Source organism: Hypanus sabinus, chromosome 4 (assembly GCF_030144855.1).
Source record: "Hypanus sabinus isolate sHypSab1 chromosome 4, sHypSab1.hap1, whole genome shotgun sequence".
Classification (NCBI taxonomy): Eukaryota; Metazoa; Chordata; class Chondrichthyes; order Myliobatiformes; family Dasyatidae; genus Hypanus; species Hypanus sabinus.
In genome coordinates this window covers 133,654,065-133,669,769 of record NC_082709.1, presented here as the reverse complement: position 1 = coordinate 133,669,769, position 15,705 = coordinate 133,654,065, and the positions used below count along the sequence as shown (strand labels likewise).

At 38.5% G+C, this 15,705-nt stretch overlaps 1 protein-coding gene across 2 annotated transcripts in view; it reads left to right on the top strand.

Annotated features, from left to right (window-relative positions):
- The window catches only part of pola1 (polymerase (DNA directed), alpha 1), a 291,471-nt gene that overhangs the window by 160,163 nt on the left and 115,603 nt on the right, over positions 1-15,705 (top strand). For both annotated transcript variants that reach the window (XM_059966177.1, XM_059966176.1), the window contains exons 33-34: positions 4,143-4,324; positions 6,637-6,768. In XM_059966177.1, the coding sequence (XP_059822160.1) occupies positions 4,143-4,324; positions 6,637-6,768 (314 nt within the window). The remainder of the gene's footprint in view (positions 1-4,142; positions 4,325-6,636; positions 6,769-15,705) is intronic.

Sequence of the window (15,705 nt, the reverse complement as noted above, 5' to 3'; positions counted from 1 at the left end):
GGTCTAGAGGGAGACAGAACTTGGATTTGACTTACTGGATTAAAGAAAGGTTATTGAGCTTCAAGGATTTGAATCTTGAGTGATGAACTAATCCTGATCATCTCTGTGCAGCAACTGTTTTCTTTCTGTTTAATGCTGGTCTCTAGATGGCAGCATCTGAAGTCGACACTCTTTCGTTTAGGCCCAAACAGTCCGACTTTGTTGCAAATGATGGTTCCCGGAATGTTTTCAGAACAATTGTAGTCAAATTGCTTCTCTGATGCAAAAGATTTATTTAACTTTTCATTAATTTTCCGGATAGAAATTTGCCACTTGAATGTGTTTCTACCTTTCAATAGTTTTAGTCTCACAAGGGTTTTCTTAATGTTTTGTTACTGGGAGTGAATCAACTTTGCAGATTGCTGTAAATCACAGTGAAAATTTAAAGGGGAAGCATACTTTAAGAGATGTACTTTGAATAAATCTACAGGGTGTTAATTAAATAAAGCACAACTGTACAGAGTTCTCTTTGTTTCATACGCTATTAAATGAGGCAGCTTTGAAATTATTTGCAACTCATGTGGCCTTTATTTTGTTAGCTGTTGAAAGAAAGTTCAGGATTTTGCACCACAAACAAGGCACCTCATTTCAAATGATTTGTTTCCCAAATAAAAGCCTTGAAGCTTGATTTTTGGGTAATTATGGCATTGTTGAATTGTATGCTATGGCAGAAAAGGATGACTGATGGTAAAAGCATTTGGTGATGTGTGGTAGTTTGCCTATGCATTATTATTCTCCCCATCACTGCTATTAATATTTTCTAATGATTTTAAGCAGTTTTGAAGAAAAGTCAAATTTATTTTTCTGTGGAATTTCATGTTTTGGTGTTGCGTGAGGTTTTTTTTCTTCCATAGTTTAGTTCAGGCTATCAGAGCTATCATTAAAACCCTTTATTATCAGTCCACACAACAACCTTAAATCACATTTTAAGAACTGTATCAATCAGGGTTGTTTGCACACAGTTCCCTTTCACCCAGGATCTGTATTGGAATAATTAATTTTCTTGCTAAGAGATTATTACGTGAATTGAGATTCGGTAGTTCCAGAAGTAATGATAATTCAGTGAAGAAAACAACAAAATTTATGTTACGGAGTGCAGAATGTCAATTGGATTTCATGTATCGCTGCATTTTGGATCGGCCACTCAACGTTTTTTTAATATATTGGCAAAAAGAATGCAATGTGATTAGATGCTCAGTAAGTGTTATGCATTTTTATTAATAATTGCTAATTGGTGTTATGGTTGGCACACACACTGAGATAGTAAAATCTTTTGCTTACATAGTGTCCGGACAGTTTAATCCTTACATAAGTGTATTGAGGTAGTTCTGAATGGAAACAAAACCAAATGCTGAATATTGTGTTGGTTACAGAGTAAATGCAGTTGCAGCTTGATAACTAAATTACAAGTGCCATAACAAGGTAGATTCAGAAATTAAGAGTTCACTTTGTTCATCTTTATTGTATAAGTGGTCTGTATTAGTCTTCCCTTTCTTCCTCTCCACCAGCAGATTTCTGAACCGCATGAAACTCATGAATACTACCTCATCATTTGTCTTTGGTAACATAGTCTTGCATTGTACTTCTGCCACATATGACAAATTTCACAACATTGATAATAAGTGATACAAAAACAGATTCTGATTCTAACAGCAAAATAGAAGCTGCCTTTGAGTTTGGTAGTGCCTGAAACTTTAGTATCTTTTGTTCAAGGGCAAGGGAGAGGAGAGAGAATGATCGGGCTGGAGACATTATTGACTATGCTGTTTTCTCACAGCAGCAGGAAGTGTTGATGGCTGATTTTCATGATTAAGTTAGGATGTTGAATTTGCAAGCATTTTCTTCTCTTGGGTAAATTGCAACTTTGTACGTCATGAAAGAACATGATGAAAAGGATTGAACTGAATGGACTTTATTACTTACATCCTTCATATACATGAGGAGTAAAAATCTTTGTTATGTCTCCATCTAAATGTGCAATGTGCAATTTATAGTAATTTAAAATAAATAGAATGTACAACAGGACAGTCAATATAACATAGAAATACAATTGTATTGGCATGAATTGAATCAGTCTGATGGCCTGGTGGAAGAAGCTGTCCCGAAGCCTGTTGGTCCTGGCTTTTATGCTGTGGTACTGTTTCCCATATGGTAGCAGCTGGAACAGTTTGTGATTGGGATGACTCAGGTCTCCAATGATCTTTCGGGTACTTTTTACACACCTGTCTTTGTAAATGAGGAGCATGAGTATCATTGCATTGCATGAGACAGCAACTCTGTTTACCTGAAGTATGAGCGAATCAGGGATCTTGTGGCATGGACTGATTACAGGAGTTTGGAAGTTGCAGTGTAGTCTTTCTAAAAGTAGGCAAGCAGTCTGAGATCACTGAAACAATTGATGCAGCAAACTAGCAAAACACTTAAACAAGGTAGGTGTGTTTGAAAGATAGAAAAACCAAATCCAATAAGTGCAATCCACTTTACCATCTGTGCCTAGGTATGGATTATGAAATTAGTTATTCTAAGAGAGGGATTATCTCCTTGTGACAAGATAGATTGAGAACCCAGGATATATGTCATTTTCAGTGGCAGCAGTCATTTTGTGGGAGTGGATTTAAGTGCCACAGGTTCATCTGCCTGTGTCCAGCTCGTTTTCACTGGGCACCAGAGAAGTGTAGCGATTAGTGTGACACTGTTACCACTCAGGGTGTTGGGGTTGGGAGTTGAATTCCAACATTATCTGTGAGGAGTCTGTATGTTCCTCACCGGCGAATGTGTGTTTTTTCTCCAAGTGCTCTGGTTTCCTCCAACAGTACAAAAACATACCTGTTAGTAGGTTAATTGGTCATTGTAAATGGTCCCTTGATTAGGCTCGGGTTAAATCAGGCATTGCTGGGTGGCACGGCTTGAATAGGGCAAAAGGGCTTATTCCATGCTGTATGTCAATAAATACATTTTATCAAATTTATTTCCCTGAGACTCAAAACATAATAAGATTATTCTTGCAGGAACATAATCTGTTGAACTTAGATAACAGTATGTCATCCTTGTCTGAGTGAGAGCATCTTTGCTGGGTGTAAAAAAAATAATTTTCAGATTATTGCTGCAGCTATTTGTGGGCCTTCCTTTGTGATCTGTGGCTGAAGCACCTCCATTGATATCACAGTGTCTACAGTAAGGACTTCATTAGCTTGTGAGGTCATTTGAATCAAAATCAGGTTTGTTATCACCGGTATGTGTCATGAAATTTGTTAACTCAGCAGCAGCAGATCAATGAAGTACATAATATAAAAGTAAATAAATAAATAAATAAATAACAGTATGTGTATATTTAATAGATTAAAATTGTGCAAAAACAAAAATAATATATTTAAAAAGTGAGGTAGAGTTCAGGGGTTCAATATCCATTTAGGAATCAGGTGGCAGAGGTAAAGATGCTGATTATGTAAGTTCGTATCAGTTACTTATTTGTCGTTCTTTCTTAAACTTTTATTGTATAAGAGTTTACATCATTCCACTCAAGGACCAGGAAAGTGGAGAAGGTTTTAAATATATTCTACAATAGCATGTCTTACGGCAGATAACAATACTCCACAAACAGTGATGAGTTGAATGATCAGTTGATTTTGTTCTTATTGGAATTGATCAGGGAGTTTAGTGGCAGTTGTGGTGGATGGTGGTGAGATGTCAACCAGACCATAAATTAAAAGAATTTCTTGATCATCGCCATGGGATCTTCTTCAATGCTTTGAATGTACTGAAGAGCTTTGGTTTAATCAAAAATCTGCAGTACCCTGTCAGTATTAAATCTGTGAATCTTTACTGCATTTCCGACTGACAGATCAGAAGTTTGCAGTATGTTTGGGCTTCTATAATATCACATGCTGTGAAGTTATGGACAGTTAATGGAAATGTTCACCAAAGTTCTGTTCAAATGAGAGTAAATAAAATTAACTTAATTATTCTTGATAAGCAGTTGGTCAGACCAAATGCCTTTCTGTTTCAAAGCACCTGCTGTAAAACTGTGTCTGGTTATGGGTAAGTGAAATTAACTGGATCAGCTCAATTCCTCATTTTTCTTTTCATCTCTCCCTACCATAAAGGCTTGGATCCATCCCAGTTCAGAGTGAACCATATCTGTCTTCAAGATGAAGAAAATGATGTGCTGCTGGGTGGCCCGGTTCAACTGACCGATGAAGAAAAATACCGTGATGCAGAGAGGTTCAAGTTCATATGTCCAGACTGTGGAACAGAAAACATTTACGACAATGTGTTTGATGGCAGTGTAAGTATCAGAATATATATTGACAAAGCATGTCCTGTTCCCCTTGGTTAAATAGAAAAAATTACATAGCCCAGCAGTGCAGCTGAAACATAGAGGCCATAAAAGATAGTCTCAGGCTTGATCATCAAGCAATCTACTGATTTGGGATGCTAGCTACCACTCTAAAACAGAGTCCAGCTTCCACATTCACTTGCCTAGGTTCATCTGTCAGAGTCTCCTCAACCCAACTGGAAGAATGAGCATGGAACACCACCTCCATATCGCACACCATCTTCATTTGGAATTTATAGGTGTTTTTTTCATTATTGTGGGATCTAAATCCTGAAACTTTCAACTCAGCAGTGTTGCGGGGTACTGTAAATTGAAGAAAAGTAGGACAGGACAGTTGTACAGCGCATAGAGCCACTATCTCACAGAGCCAGTGACCAGGCTTCAGTCATCAACTCGGGTGCAACCAGCGAGGACTTTGTATCTTCTTTCTGTAGCCACATGGGCTTCCTCCCACACTCCAAAGATGTGTGGGTTGGTTGTCAATTGGCCACTTTAATTTCCTTCAATTGTTTAGGTGACTGGTAGAATCTGGAGATAGTTCAGAGCTTGGAGTGAATTAAAAAAGAAAGTGGGATTAATGTCAGATAAATGAGTGGTTGATGGTCTGTGTTTACTAGGTGGACCAGGAGGGGCAGTTTCCAGGTTGTCTCTCTGTGACTGTAATTAATTACACTGACAGCACAACGGGCAATAGATGTTTGCTTTGCCATCTTCTCAGACAATGAAAACTAAATCATTGCTTCCTCTGTGAAATTAATGTAGGCCAGTTGGCATGAGTGCTTGAATAAGATTGAGAACATCAGTCTGGATTGCTGTTAATGAGGAATATGGGCAGGTAGAGAGTTGATCTCCACAGTAGTGCAATAGTTCTAATTATGTTGTGCTGGCAACAGAGATAATTTTTAGTCCCTCAGCTATCCATGTTTCCATGTTGTAGAAATGTTTGATCACAAAAAAAATACCTAAAAGGACAACTATTTTGCTGTGAAAGTACTCACTCAGATATCCTTTGATCCTTTGCAACACACACAATGCTGACGGAACTCAGCAGGTCCCCCACCATCAATGAAAATGAATAAACAGTCGACATTTTGGACCAAGACCCTTCTTTCGGATTGGAAAGGAAAGGGTAAGACGCCAGAGTAGAAAGTGTCGGGGGGGGGGGTGGGGGGAGGAGATAGCTGAAGCCAGGTGGGTAGGATCAGTATAAGTCTGGAGAGAAAGGAATCTAATCGAAAAGAAGAGTGGACCACAGGAGATAGATTCTTACCACCAGCCAGCATATTTTGTGTGTGTTGCTTTGGATTTCTACCATCTGCAGAATCCTGTCTTTGAAAAGAAGTATCAGCTTCTTGCTTTTCCTTGGTTATTGGTTTGTAGCCCATTTTTTAAAAAAAAAGGAAAATTGAATCTCATTATTCTTGGGAGTGGAGATTTAGAAAATGGTGTTGTTCAAATTACATCCATCTTCTGATGCAAATATTTATCTTCATTGAAAATGAGTAAGATGGGACTTACCAGTTGACATTCCAAATAGTTGACATTTCTGTGCAAGAAAAAGTTAAAATATAATATTGTTTTTATTAATATTAAATCTTTATTTCCCTTCCCTTCTCCCAAACATCCCCCCCCCAAGTTTAAAAAAAAGACTCCTTGACCTTCTGTACATCATTATCCTACTCTGTCATCAAACGTAGAGGAATGTATCTCCATCCCAAACTGATGCCAGATATTTGTGTGCCCTTGAATCAAAATCTAAAATCATTGGAAAATATTTAATCATCCTAGTTTTTTTCTCAAGGTTTACAACACACAATGAATTATGAGATTGGACATCTTAGTCTTTGGATGGAAAGCAAAGGCACCCTTATCTAAATTAAAAGTAATTATTTTAAGTTGATCCAGAGGAAGAGCAGTTGGTTTGGATTTTTTTAGTCAAAACAATCTGCTTGAGGAAAGTAAGGAGTGGAGCTTGGCACAGAGCAATGTTAGTGAGCAGAATCCTTGACTTCCCTTCATTACAGCAGTAAACAAGATAGAGAGTTAATTATACTAACTTTGAGAATTTGCAGGTGGGCTGACTGTAAAGTGAATATATCACTATTCTTGTGCAACTTCAAATGTAGAATTTGTGTATAGACTGGGCTGAGTGGAAAATGTTCTTTTTACTGAATCTTGGTTATTCAGAAAAATAGTGAAGTTTCTTATCATTAAAGTATTTTGAGTTGTATTTCATATGTGCCTCTTCTGTTCTGTAACAGGGGCAACAGATACAACCCAGTTTACTCCACTGCAGTAATGTTAACTGTGAGGCATCGCCTTTTCAGTATCAAGTGCAAATATGTAACAAGTTAACTTTGGACAGCAGGCGGCATATCAAAAGATATTACAGTGTAAGTACATGAAATCACATGTAGAACAAAGTCTTGTCAATTGTTCCTCTAATGGAAATGAACTCTGGCTTTTCTTTAAAGGAGCTTTATTTTTTCTAACACTGCTGAATTAAGCCTGAATGATGTTATTTGCGTTAAGAAAAACGGAATGCATTTAGTTAAATAAAAATGGGATGCAATTCCATAGAAACTATATTTTGTGCTGTATAAAAAAAAGTTAACATTGATGTATAAACAATGCCTTATTCTACTGGTAAGAGGGAGTATGCATTGCAAATAAGCTTGTGCAAGAGAAACATTAACTTATCTAAACTGAGAAATGAATAGGAGATGTTTTGTGAAGCAGGAAAATTTCACCAGCTTGACAGTTGGCAGGCTGCCTACTGTGTGGATTCATGAAAGCTAAGAATTACACTTTCATGAATTTTTCCTCACTAAATGCCCTGGTTAATCTGAAAGATAACCCACTGATTTCAATTCATCCTTTGGCTGGGCGGTGCTTGTTACATCTTCATTCTGACAAAGCATTTGTGTTAATCATTTGGCCCTCTAGTAGACACTCCAGGGCTGGTGCTTTTAAAATAAATGTGGCTGTGATAGCTCTTTAGTCTATTAAACTTACAATAGAAGCAAAGAACTGGTAATTATAAATTCTGTGCAGTGCTTGGAAAAGAAAGTGAAAATGGATACAGCTTTTGTTGAGTTTTTTTGGAAGTTCGTTCTAGTTGCTCCCTTTTACTTAAGTGCCTGTCTTGGGCCTTTCTGCAAATACTTGAGGCAAAGAACTACATCCGAAGGGCAACTTGAGGATTTATATTTTTCAAGGTGAAAGTAAACAGTACTTATGTAACTGGCTTTTTTTAATTTAAGTGCATTTTGTTCTTTAGGATCAATTACATGAAAAGAATGTTGAATGGTGCTACAATTCAGAGCAAGGGGGGAAACTGGATTTTCTCAAGTGCCCAGTTATTAGAGAACTATAGAGGCACATGGCAGAGAAACAGACCTTTCAACCCGCTACCCACTTTACCCATGCTGACCATCATATACCCAGCTTACTTAATCTCATTCAATCGTATCTGGTCAACATTCTATACCCCTCAACTGCTATGAGAGTTATTGCCTCCATCGCCATCTCTGCGTGTTTCAGATTTCATTATCCTTTGGGGCAGAAAAATTCCACTTTGGGATCCCTTCAAGCCCCCATTGCTTGCATATGCTTCACTTATTAAGAAAAACTACAAGATGACTGCTTTACATTGGTGTCCCTTATCATGAAAATGTTGCTGCCTGCTTGCCGGCAATGTATTTCAAGTAGGAAAATTTATTTGCCATTATAGGTATTAATGGACCATTAGGACACTGGGACTCTGATGACTGGGGAGGCATTAGTGGGGAGTTGGTCATGGGGGAGTTCTCAATTATGGAAAATGAAAATCAATTGAAGTTGCTTGATAATGCAAACTGAAATCCTGAATGAAGTTAACGATGCTTAAAAGCATAAAAGATATAAAAGAATCTGGAACAACAAACAGACTGCTGGACAAACTCAGCGGCTCGACAGCATGTGTGGAGGTGAAGGGATGGCCAATATTTCAGATTGAGACTCAGCATAGCACTGTTCTTCAAGTAGAATACAGCATATCCATTCTTTATTTAAATTCTCTTGCAATAAAAAATAGAAAACTAATTGTTTTCTAAATTGACATATTAACTCCAAGTAAAGCAAGATCTCTCAGAATACCACCAGCTTTCAAACTCTCAGAATAAAAAAAATTGAGGCTTTTCACTTTTTTGTCCAAAATGCACGACTTCACATTTTTCATTTTATTCCATTGGGCATGTCTTTGCTCATTTGTTTAGCCTGCCAGTAAGCACCTGAATCTTCTCTACATACTCCTCGTAGCCAGCAATGTCATTTGACATTTTGTCCTCAGTAAACCTGGATATATTAGAGTTGATGCCCTCAGACAGATCAGTGATACAAATTGCAAACATCTGCAACATCCGCATCATTTTCAATGGCATTCGTGTCGCCCAAAAATGACAGGTTTGTGATTGGTCTGTTAACCTCTCCTCAATCTACAACAGTATATATTACTCTTGTAAATGAACAAATTTTGGTAATTGAATTGGAAGCCTCCTGAAAGACCAAATATATACAATATTAACCATAACCATTTTACTGGTTGGCACCATTGATAAATTTGAGGCATTTGGCCAGCCATAACTTTGTGCCATAAATTCATCTTGACTCTGCTATTTTCCAAGTGCCCTGTTGTCGCTTCATTAATGATAGATTCCAGGATTTTCCCTACTACTGATATTTAGATGCTGTTTCCCCATTAGTTATGTGTAGATTATTATGTACTATACTGTTGCTGCTATATAAAAGCTAATTTTCATGTCTGGGATTGTATGTCTGTGACTATCAAAATGAGGTTTAATATCACTGGCATATGTTGTGAAATTTGTTAACTTTGTGGCAACATTACAATGCAATACATAAATGAGTTACAGTAAGTGTATATATGTGTATTAAATAGTAGTTTTAAAACAGAAATAACAGAAGTACTGGGGTAGTGTTCATGGGTTCACTGTCCATTTCGAGATCAGATGGCAGAGGGGAAGAAACTGTTCCTGAATCATTGAGTGTACTTTCAGGCTTCTGTACTTCCCTCCTGATGGTAGCAATGAGAACAAGGCAGGACCTGGGTGATGGGAGTCCTTAATAATGCACACTGCCTTTTCGTGGCATTGCACCTGGATACTACAGAGGCTAGTGCTCATAATGGAGCTGACTGAATTTACACCTCTCTGCAGCTTACTTTGATTCCATACTGTTGCTCCCCCCACCCCCCCGCCCCACCGCCAGTACCGGCTGGTGATGCAATCAGTTGGAATGCTCTCCACAACACATCTATAGAAATTTTCAAGTGTTTTTGGAGACATTCTAAATCTCTAAATCCTAATGAAATGTAGCCACTGTCATGCCAATGAGTAAATAAACTTGGAACTTCCCCTGTGGGGTGTTTTGAACCAATCAGGAGACAGACAAGAAAGCATTTCTTTGCATAGATGGTAATGAATATTTGGAATTCTCTACCCAAGGGGGAATTGAGAATATTCAAGATAGAAATTGTTAGATCTTAAAAATATAAGATTGGTCTAGGAAAGTGGAACTGAGGTAGAAGATCAACTCTTGTCTTATCAAATGGCAGAATAGGAACAAGGAGTCTAATTCCTTACCCAATTTCTTATGTATATTCTTTAGAGTCAGGCCCTTCACAAGTGAGGTCAGAACCAATTCTGCAGTAAAAGGGTGGTAAGTGCTTAGGCCTGTCTTATCAAAAAGATAATGTGCTAAATTCAATATGTAGAATTGGGTTACTGATCATAATCTTATTATTACTGATGCGAAATTTGTCGTGTTCCAGTAGCAGTACAATGCAAAGACATAAAATTACAATAAGTTAGAAATATGAATAGTGCAACAAAACGGAATAACACACTAGAATTCATGGGTTCATGAATGATTCAGAAATCTGATGATTGAGAGAAATTGAACTTGAATTGCTGAGTGTGAGTTTTCAGGTTCCTATACCTCCTTCCTAATAATAATAGTAATGACAAGAGCCCATATCCCATGTCGTGTGGGTCCTTAGTGATACATGCTACCTTTTGTGAGGCACCACTTCCCGAAGATCTCCTCAATGGTGGGGAGAGTTGTGACTGTCATGGAGCTGGCTGATTCTGCAACTCTGCAGTCTCTTGCAATCCAGTGTATTGTAAGGCCCATACCAAGCTGTGATACAACAGGTCAGAATGTAGATCTGCAGAAATTTGCAAGGGTATTTAGACATAACAGATCTCATACACCTAACAAAATAAAGCCCAGGATAAACCTTTGGCAATGTTTGTGCCCAAGAATTTAAAGCTTCTCATCTTTTCCACCGCTGATCCCTCACTGAGGACTGATGCATGTTTTCCTGACTTCCGCTTCCTGAAGTCCACATTCAATTGTTACCCTAACTCAAGGGACTAAATAGAGTGAGATGTAACAGGTTACTTTGGTATTAACATTTGGAGGTATTGTCAATTTGCTTAGTATTTACCAGGCATTCTGCTGGTGCTGTAGCTGCTTTGTACACCATGAGGCAAACAATCTAATGCTATCTGCGAGATATCACTTAGATTGCAAAATTTGCATACTTTCAGAAACAGCTAGCTGAATTTGACAGCCTTCAAAACTAAAAGCACCTCAAAGCTTCTGTTCATCCTAGTTTCCTTTATAATGGAGTTGTGGCTGCCTTCCCCTTATTTGAATGCTGCTTTAGCATAAATCATTTGGGTAGCTGAAGGTCAAAACCATGAGGCAGCATAGGATCTTGCTATCCTGTTGTGGTACGCTTAACTTGGAACTTGGTAATTTTATTAACAGCTTTTGTACGTTGAATTCATTTGTGCTTAGGTGTCTTGAGTTGCATTTCCCAGGGATACTTAATTTGACCTTGTTTTTAAACTGTGTGTTAATGCTAAAAAGCATTAAAAGGATTAAAGGAACATCTACCTGCCAACTTTGTTTTGGTAAATTTCTGTACTTAACAGCTTTTTATTGTCATGAACTCCAGGTCTTTGTAACAGAGTGAATAAGATCTTGCTTCTCTGCTACAAATGCTCCTTTGCCTCTCTTTAGAACATTACCTGCTGCGGTAGTGTGAATATTAACTTTCTAAACAGATACTGGCTTCTTTTAAATTTCAAGCTAATGTGGTAAGATTCAAATTCAGTGAGGTCATCAAGTAAACAATAGCGGCTTGGCTACCCAATAAGTAACCTACCAAATCTTCCTTTCTTTTGAAGGTGATAGAAGGATAAAGTAAGTGGCTTAATAAAGTGATGTGCCAGTCCAGTGCTGCCTCTTTCTTGTACCCAGAATTCTATTCCTGGAATAAATGAGAATTCTTCTGATGAGCATCTTTCATGGACATTTAGAGTACCTGAGATGCTCCATTATGTACTTTCATACACTGCTGAAGCTGAAGGCCCATGTCTTGATCTATTTTGAGGGTGGATGAGTGCTTAAATTGTTGGAAAACTCTTTGGATAGCATGGCATCTATTTCCTCTTAAGCACTAATGCAAATAGCATCTGTCTGCTGTCTTTAAGGTCTTACTTCTAGGCCTACTGTGTATCCATCCATCCTGATCAGCAACAAACCTAAGTGTGGGTGGCACATTAGTCATTGACAAGCTAAGGATCAGAATCAGGTTTAATATCACTGTCACTTTTGCAGCAGCAGTAGAGTGTGATACATAATCAAAAAAAACTATATCACAGTAAGAAATGTATGTATGTATGTATATCTTATTGTGATTTTAATGTGTGTGTATGTGTGTGTAATATATGTGAATTAAATAAATAGTGCAAAAAGAGAGCCAAAAACAGTGAGGTACTGTACATGTATTCATTGTCCATTCAGAAAGCTGATGGCAGAATAGAAGAACCTGTTCCTAAAACATTGAGTGTGTGTCTTCAGGCTCCTGTACTACCTTGAAGGTAGCATTGAGAAGAAGGCATATCTTGGATGATGGGGGTTCTTAATGATGGATGCTTCCTTTTTGAGTCATCGCCTTCTGAAGGTGTCCTCAGTGCTGGGGAGGCTAGAGCCCATGATAGAGCTGGCTGAGTTTTCAACTTTCTGCAGCTTATTCTGATCCTGTGCAGTGGTCCCTCCATACCAGACTGTTATGCAACCACTTAGAGTCCTCGCAGTTCATCTGTAAGAATTCGCTGGAGTCTTTGGAGACATACCAAATCTCCTCAAATTCTTAATGGAATATAGCAGCTGTCATGCCTTCTTTGTAATTGCACTAATATGTTGGGCCCAGGATAAAATTTCAGAGATCTTGTCCTGGGCCAAGGGTAAAACTTCAGAGATGTTGCCCTGATGTCCACAATTAATTCCTTCAGCTTACTGATGTTGAGTGCAAGGTTGGTGTTGTGACACCACTCAACCAGCCAATCTATCTCACTCCTGTACACCACCTCGTCACCATCTGAAATTCTGCCAACATAGTTATGTCACTGGCAAATTTAGACATGGCGTTTGAGCTGTGCCTAGCCTCACACAGCCATGCACGGAGAGAGAATAGAGCAGTGAGCCTTGATTGTGCGCCATTGTCAATTGTCAGCAAGAAGGAAATGTTATTTCAGATCCACACTGACTGGTCTCTCGTTGACGAGGTCGAGGATCCGGTCGCAGGGGGAGGTACAGAGGCCCTTGTTTTGGAGCTTGTTGATTAGCTCTGGGGTTATGAGGGTGTTGTATGCTAAGCTGCAATCAATAAAGAGCAATCTAACATGTGTAGTACTATCATCCAGGTGGTCCTAAACTGACTGGAGAGCCAGTGAGTTTGCATCCGCTTTAGGTCTGTTGTGGCAATGGGCAACTTGCAATGGATCCAGGTCCCTGCTTTGGCAGGAGTTGATTCTGGCTGTGACCAATCTCTCAAAGAACTTCATCACAGTAAATGTGAATGCAACTGAGTGATAGTGGTTGAGGCAGTTCACCCTTCTCTTCTTAGGCACTAGTGTGTTTGTTGCCCTTTCGGAGCAGTGCAGCCTCCAATAGCAGCAGTGAGAGATCGAAGATGTCCTTGAACACTCCCGCCAGTTGGATGGCACAGAGTTTCAGTGCCCTATCGGGTAGACTATCAAGACCTGACACCTTGCAAGGTTCACTCTTGTGACTGATGTTCTGACATTGGCCTCTGAGACAGGTCACAGTGTCACCAGCTGCTGCGGGGATTGGCACAGGTGTAGTTTTATTCTCCCTTTCAAAAGATGCATAGGCTCTCAGTTATAGGCTTTGGTGGTTTTAATAGTACCAAGTAGCTGAAGAAGAGAAGGCAGACTGGCATTAAAACCCTGATGGCATGATGAAAAGGCAGTTTGTCCAGTTTCTGTTATTTGGTGAACTTAAGTTTTGCAATGTCTTATGTGAAAAAGAAAGAAAAAATTCAGATAAATAATGAATTATTCAAGAATTATTCGGTGTTTTCTGTGAAATTACTGATTCCCAAAGAGAAGTACCTGTACTTGGCCTAGATTATTTTATGTGCACAGGCAATAATAATTTAGAATTTCAGTTAATCTACAAGATAGAAACATATCCTATAATCTTGATTATAGTGGCATATTTTAAATGTGTCAACTTTAAGTAATAATCAGCATGAATCAGACAATCTCTTACAAGTAACAAGATTACAGAATATTTAATTGATGAACACCTAAATGTATAATTGCCATTGCATTCACCCAGAAAATAAAACGCACAGAAAAATATTTTTGGAATCAATTGTTAGCAGCAGAGTTCAAGTGTTGGAAATTCTGCCTTTGCCTTTCTTTCTGGTATATCAGACAATCCATGAGTTTACTTCAGAAATATATCATAAAGGGAAGACTAATTGTAATTTAACAGATTTTATTTCTTGGAATATTTCACAAACAAAAATAAGTACATGTACATCAAGTTGTAAGGCTATTCAGAATGCTGGAATGAAATTCATTCTGGTACTTGTAAGCATTTTATAATTAACTATAAACTTGAGATTCTGCAGAAACCTTGAGCAGTGTGCGTGCACTCACTCAAAGCGTTGGAGAAATTCAGCAAGTCCTTTCAAAGCAAAACTTTCTGTAGCTCACCAGACATCTTTCTTGCAGGAAAAGAAGAGTGAACTGTTAATTGGGCTTAAGAAAGGGTTATTAATTGACCTTTATATCCATAAATAGTTCATAATAATTTTCTCCTACAAATATAGCAAAGTTCACAATTCAGTCTAACTTCTACATAATAATATTCAACAGAGGTTCAAAAGTGGGAGAGAAGTTGTGGGTAGCAGATAAGTAAATAACTGAAAGAGCAGTAGATAGTGGGTAGTGATGCTTCCCAAGAACTGGACAGAATGTTCTGCTTTAAATTCACATTCTTTTTAGAGCTTTTTCTCTTCTATTTATTCATTGTGCATTTTGATCGTTCGGGGCTTTGTGATTTTTTTTTGTTCAGAGAGAGATCCAACATAGAAACAGGGTCCTTAAGCCCGCTGTATCTCACCCAACCATCACCCATCCAAGTACATTAATCTAGTATTAAAACAACACACACAAAATGCTGGTGGAACACAGCAGGCCAGGCAGCATCTATAGGGAGAAGCACTGTCAACGTTTCGGGCCGAGATGTCGACAGTGCTTCTCCCTATAGAAGCTGCCTGGCCTGCTGTGTTCCACCAGCATTTTGTGTGTGTTGTTTGAATTTCCAGCATCTGCAGATTTCCTCATGTTTAATCTTGTATTAATCCATTTTCTATTTCCTCAATTTCCTCTACATATTCTCTCCCATTGAAACATGAGGAGCAATTTACAGTTGCCAATTACCTACCATCTTACACATCCTTGAGGTATGCGAGGAAACTGGAGGACCCAGAGAAAACCCATGTGGTCATAGGAGAACTTGCAAACTCCACACAGACAGCATGTGAGGTCAAGACCGAACCTTGTTGCTGGTGCTGTAAGGCAGCAACTCTAGTAGTTGCGTCACTGTGCTGCTCTTTTGGTAATTATTAACTTAACAATTCTCAAAACCTGCTATATTATTTGAAGTGTGTTTCACTATTAGACTGGGAGCTTGTGGAAGCAGTTGTTCCACAGTGGATTTGTAATATGTGAGATGCATGGCTGAGACTTGTTAGTTAAGGCTTCCAGAGATGGCACAGCATAACTCTTTTATAGGAAGATGGTTTTCGGTCTTGCTAGCTCCTTTTCCAGATGACACATTATCACCAGTACACCAGTCCATCATTATTTGTGAAATGTAGGGGGCACAGACTTCTCACTGATAATTTTTTAAATTGAGACATCGTGAAGGCTGCTGTTAAT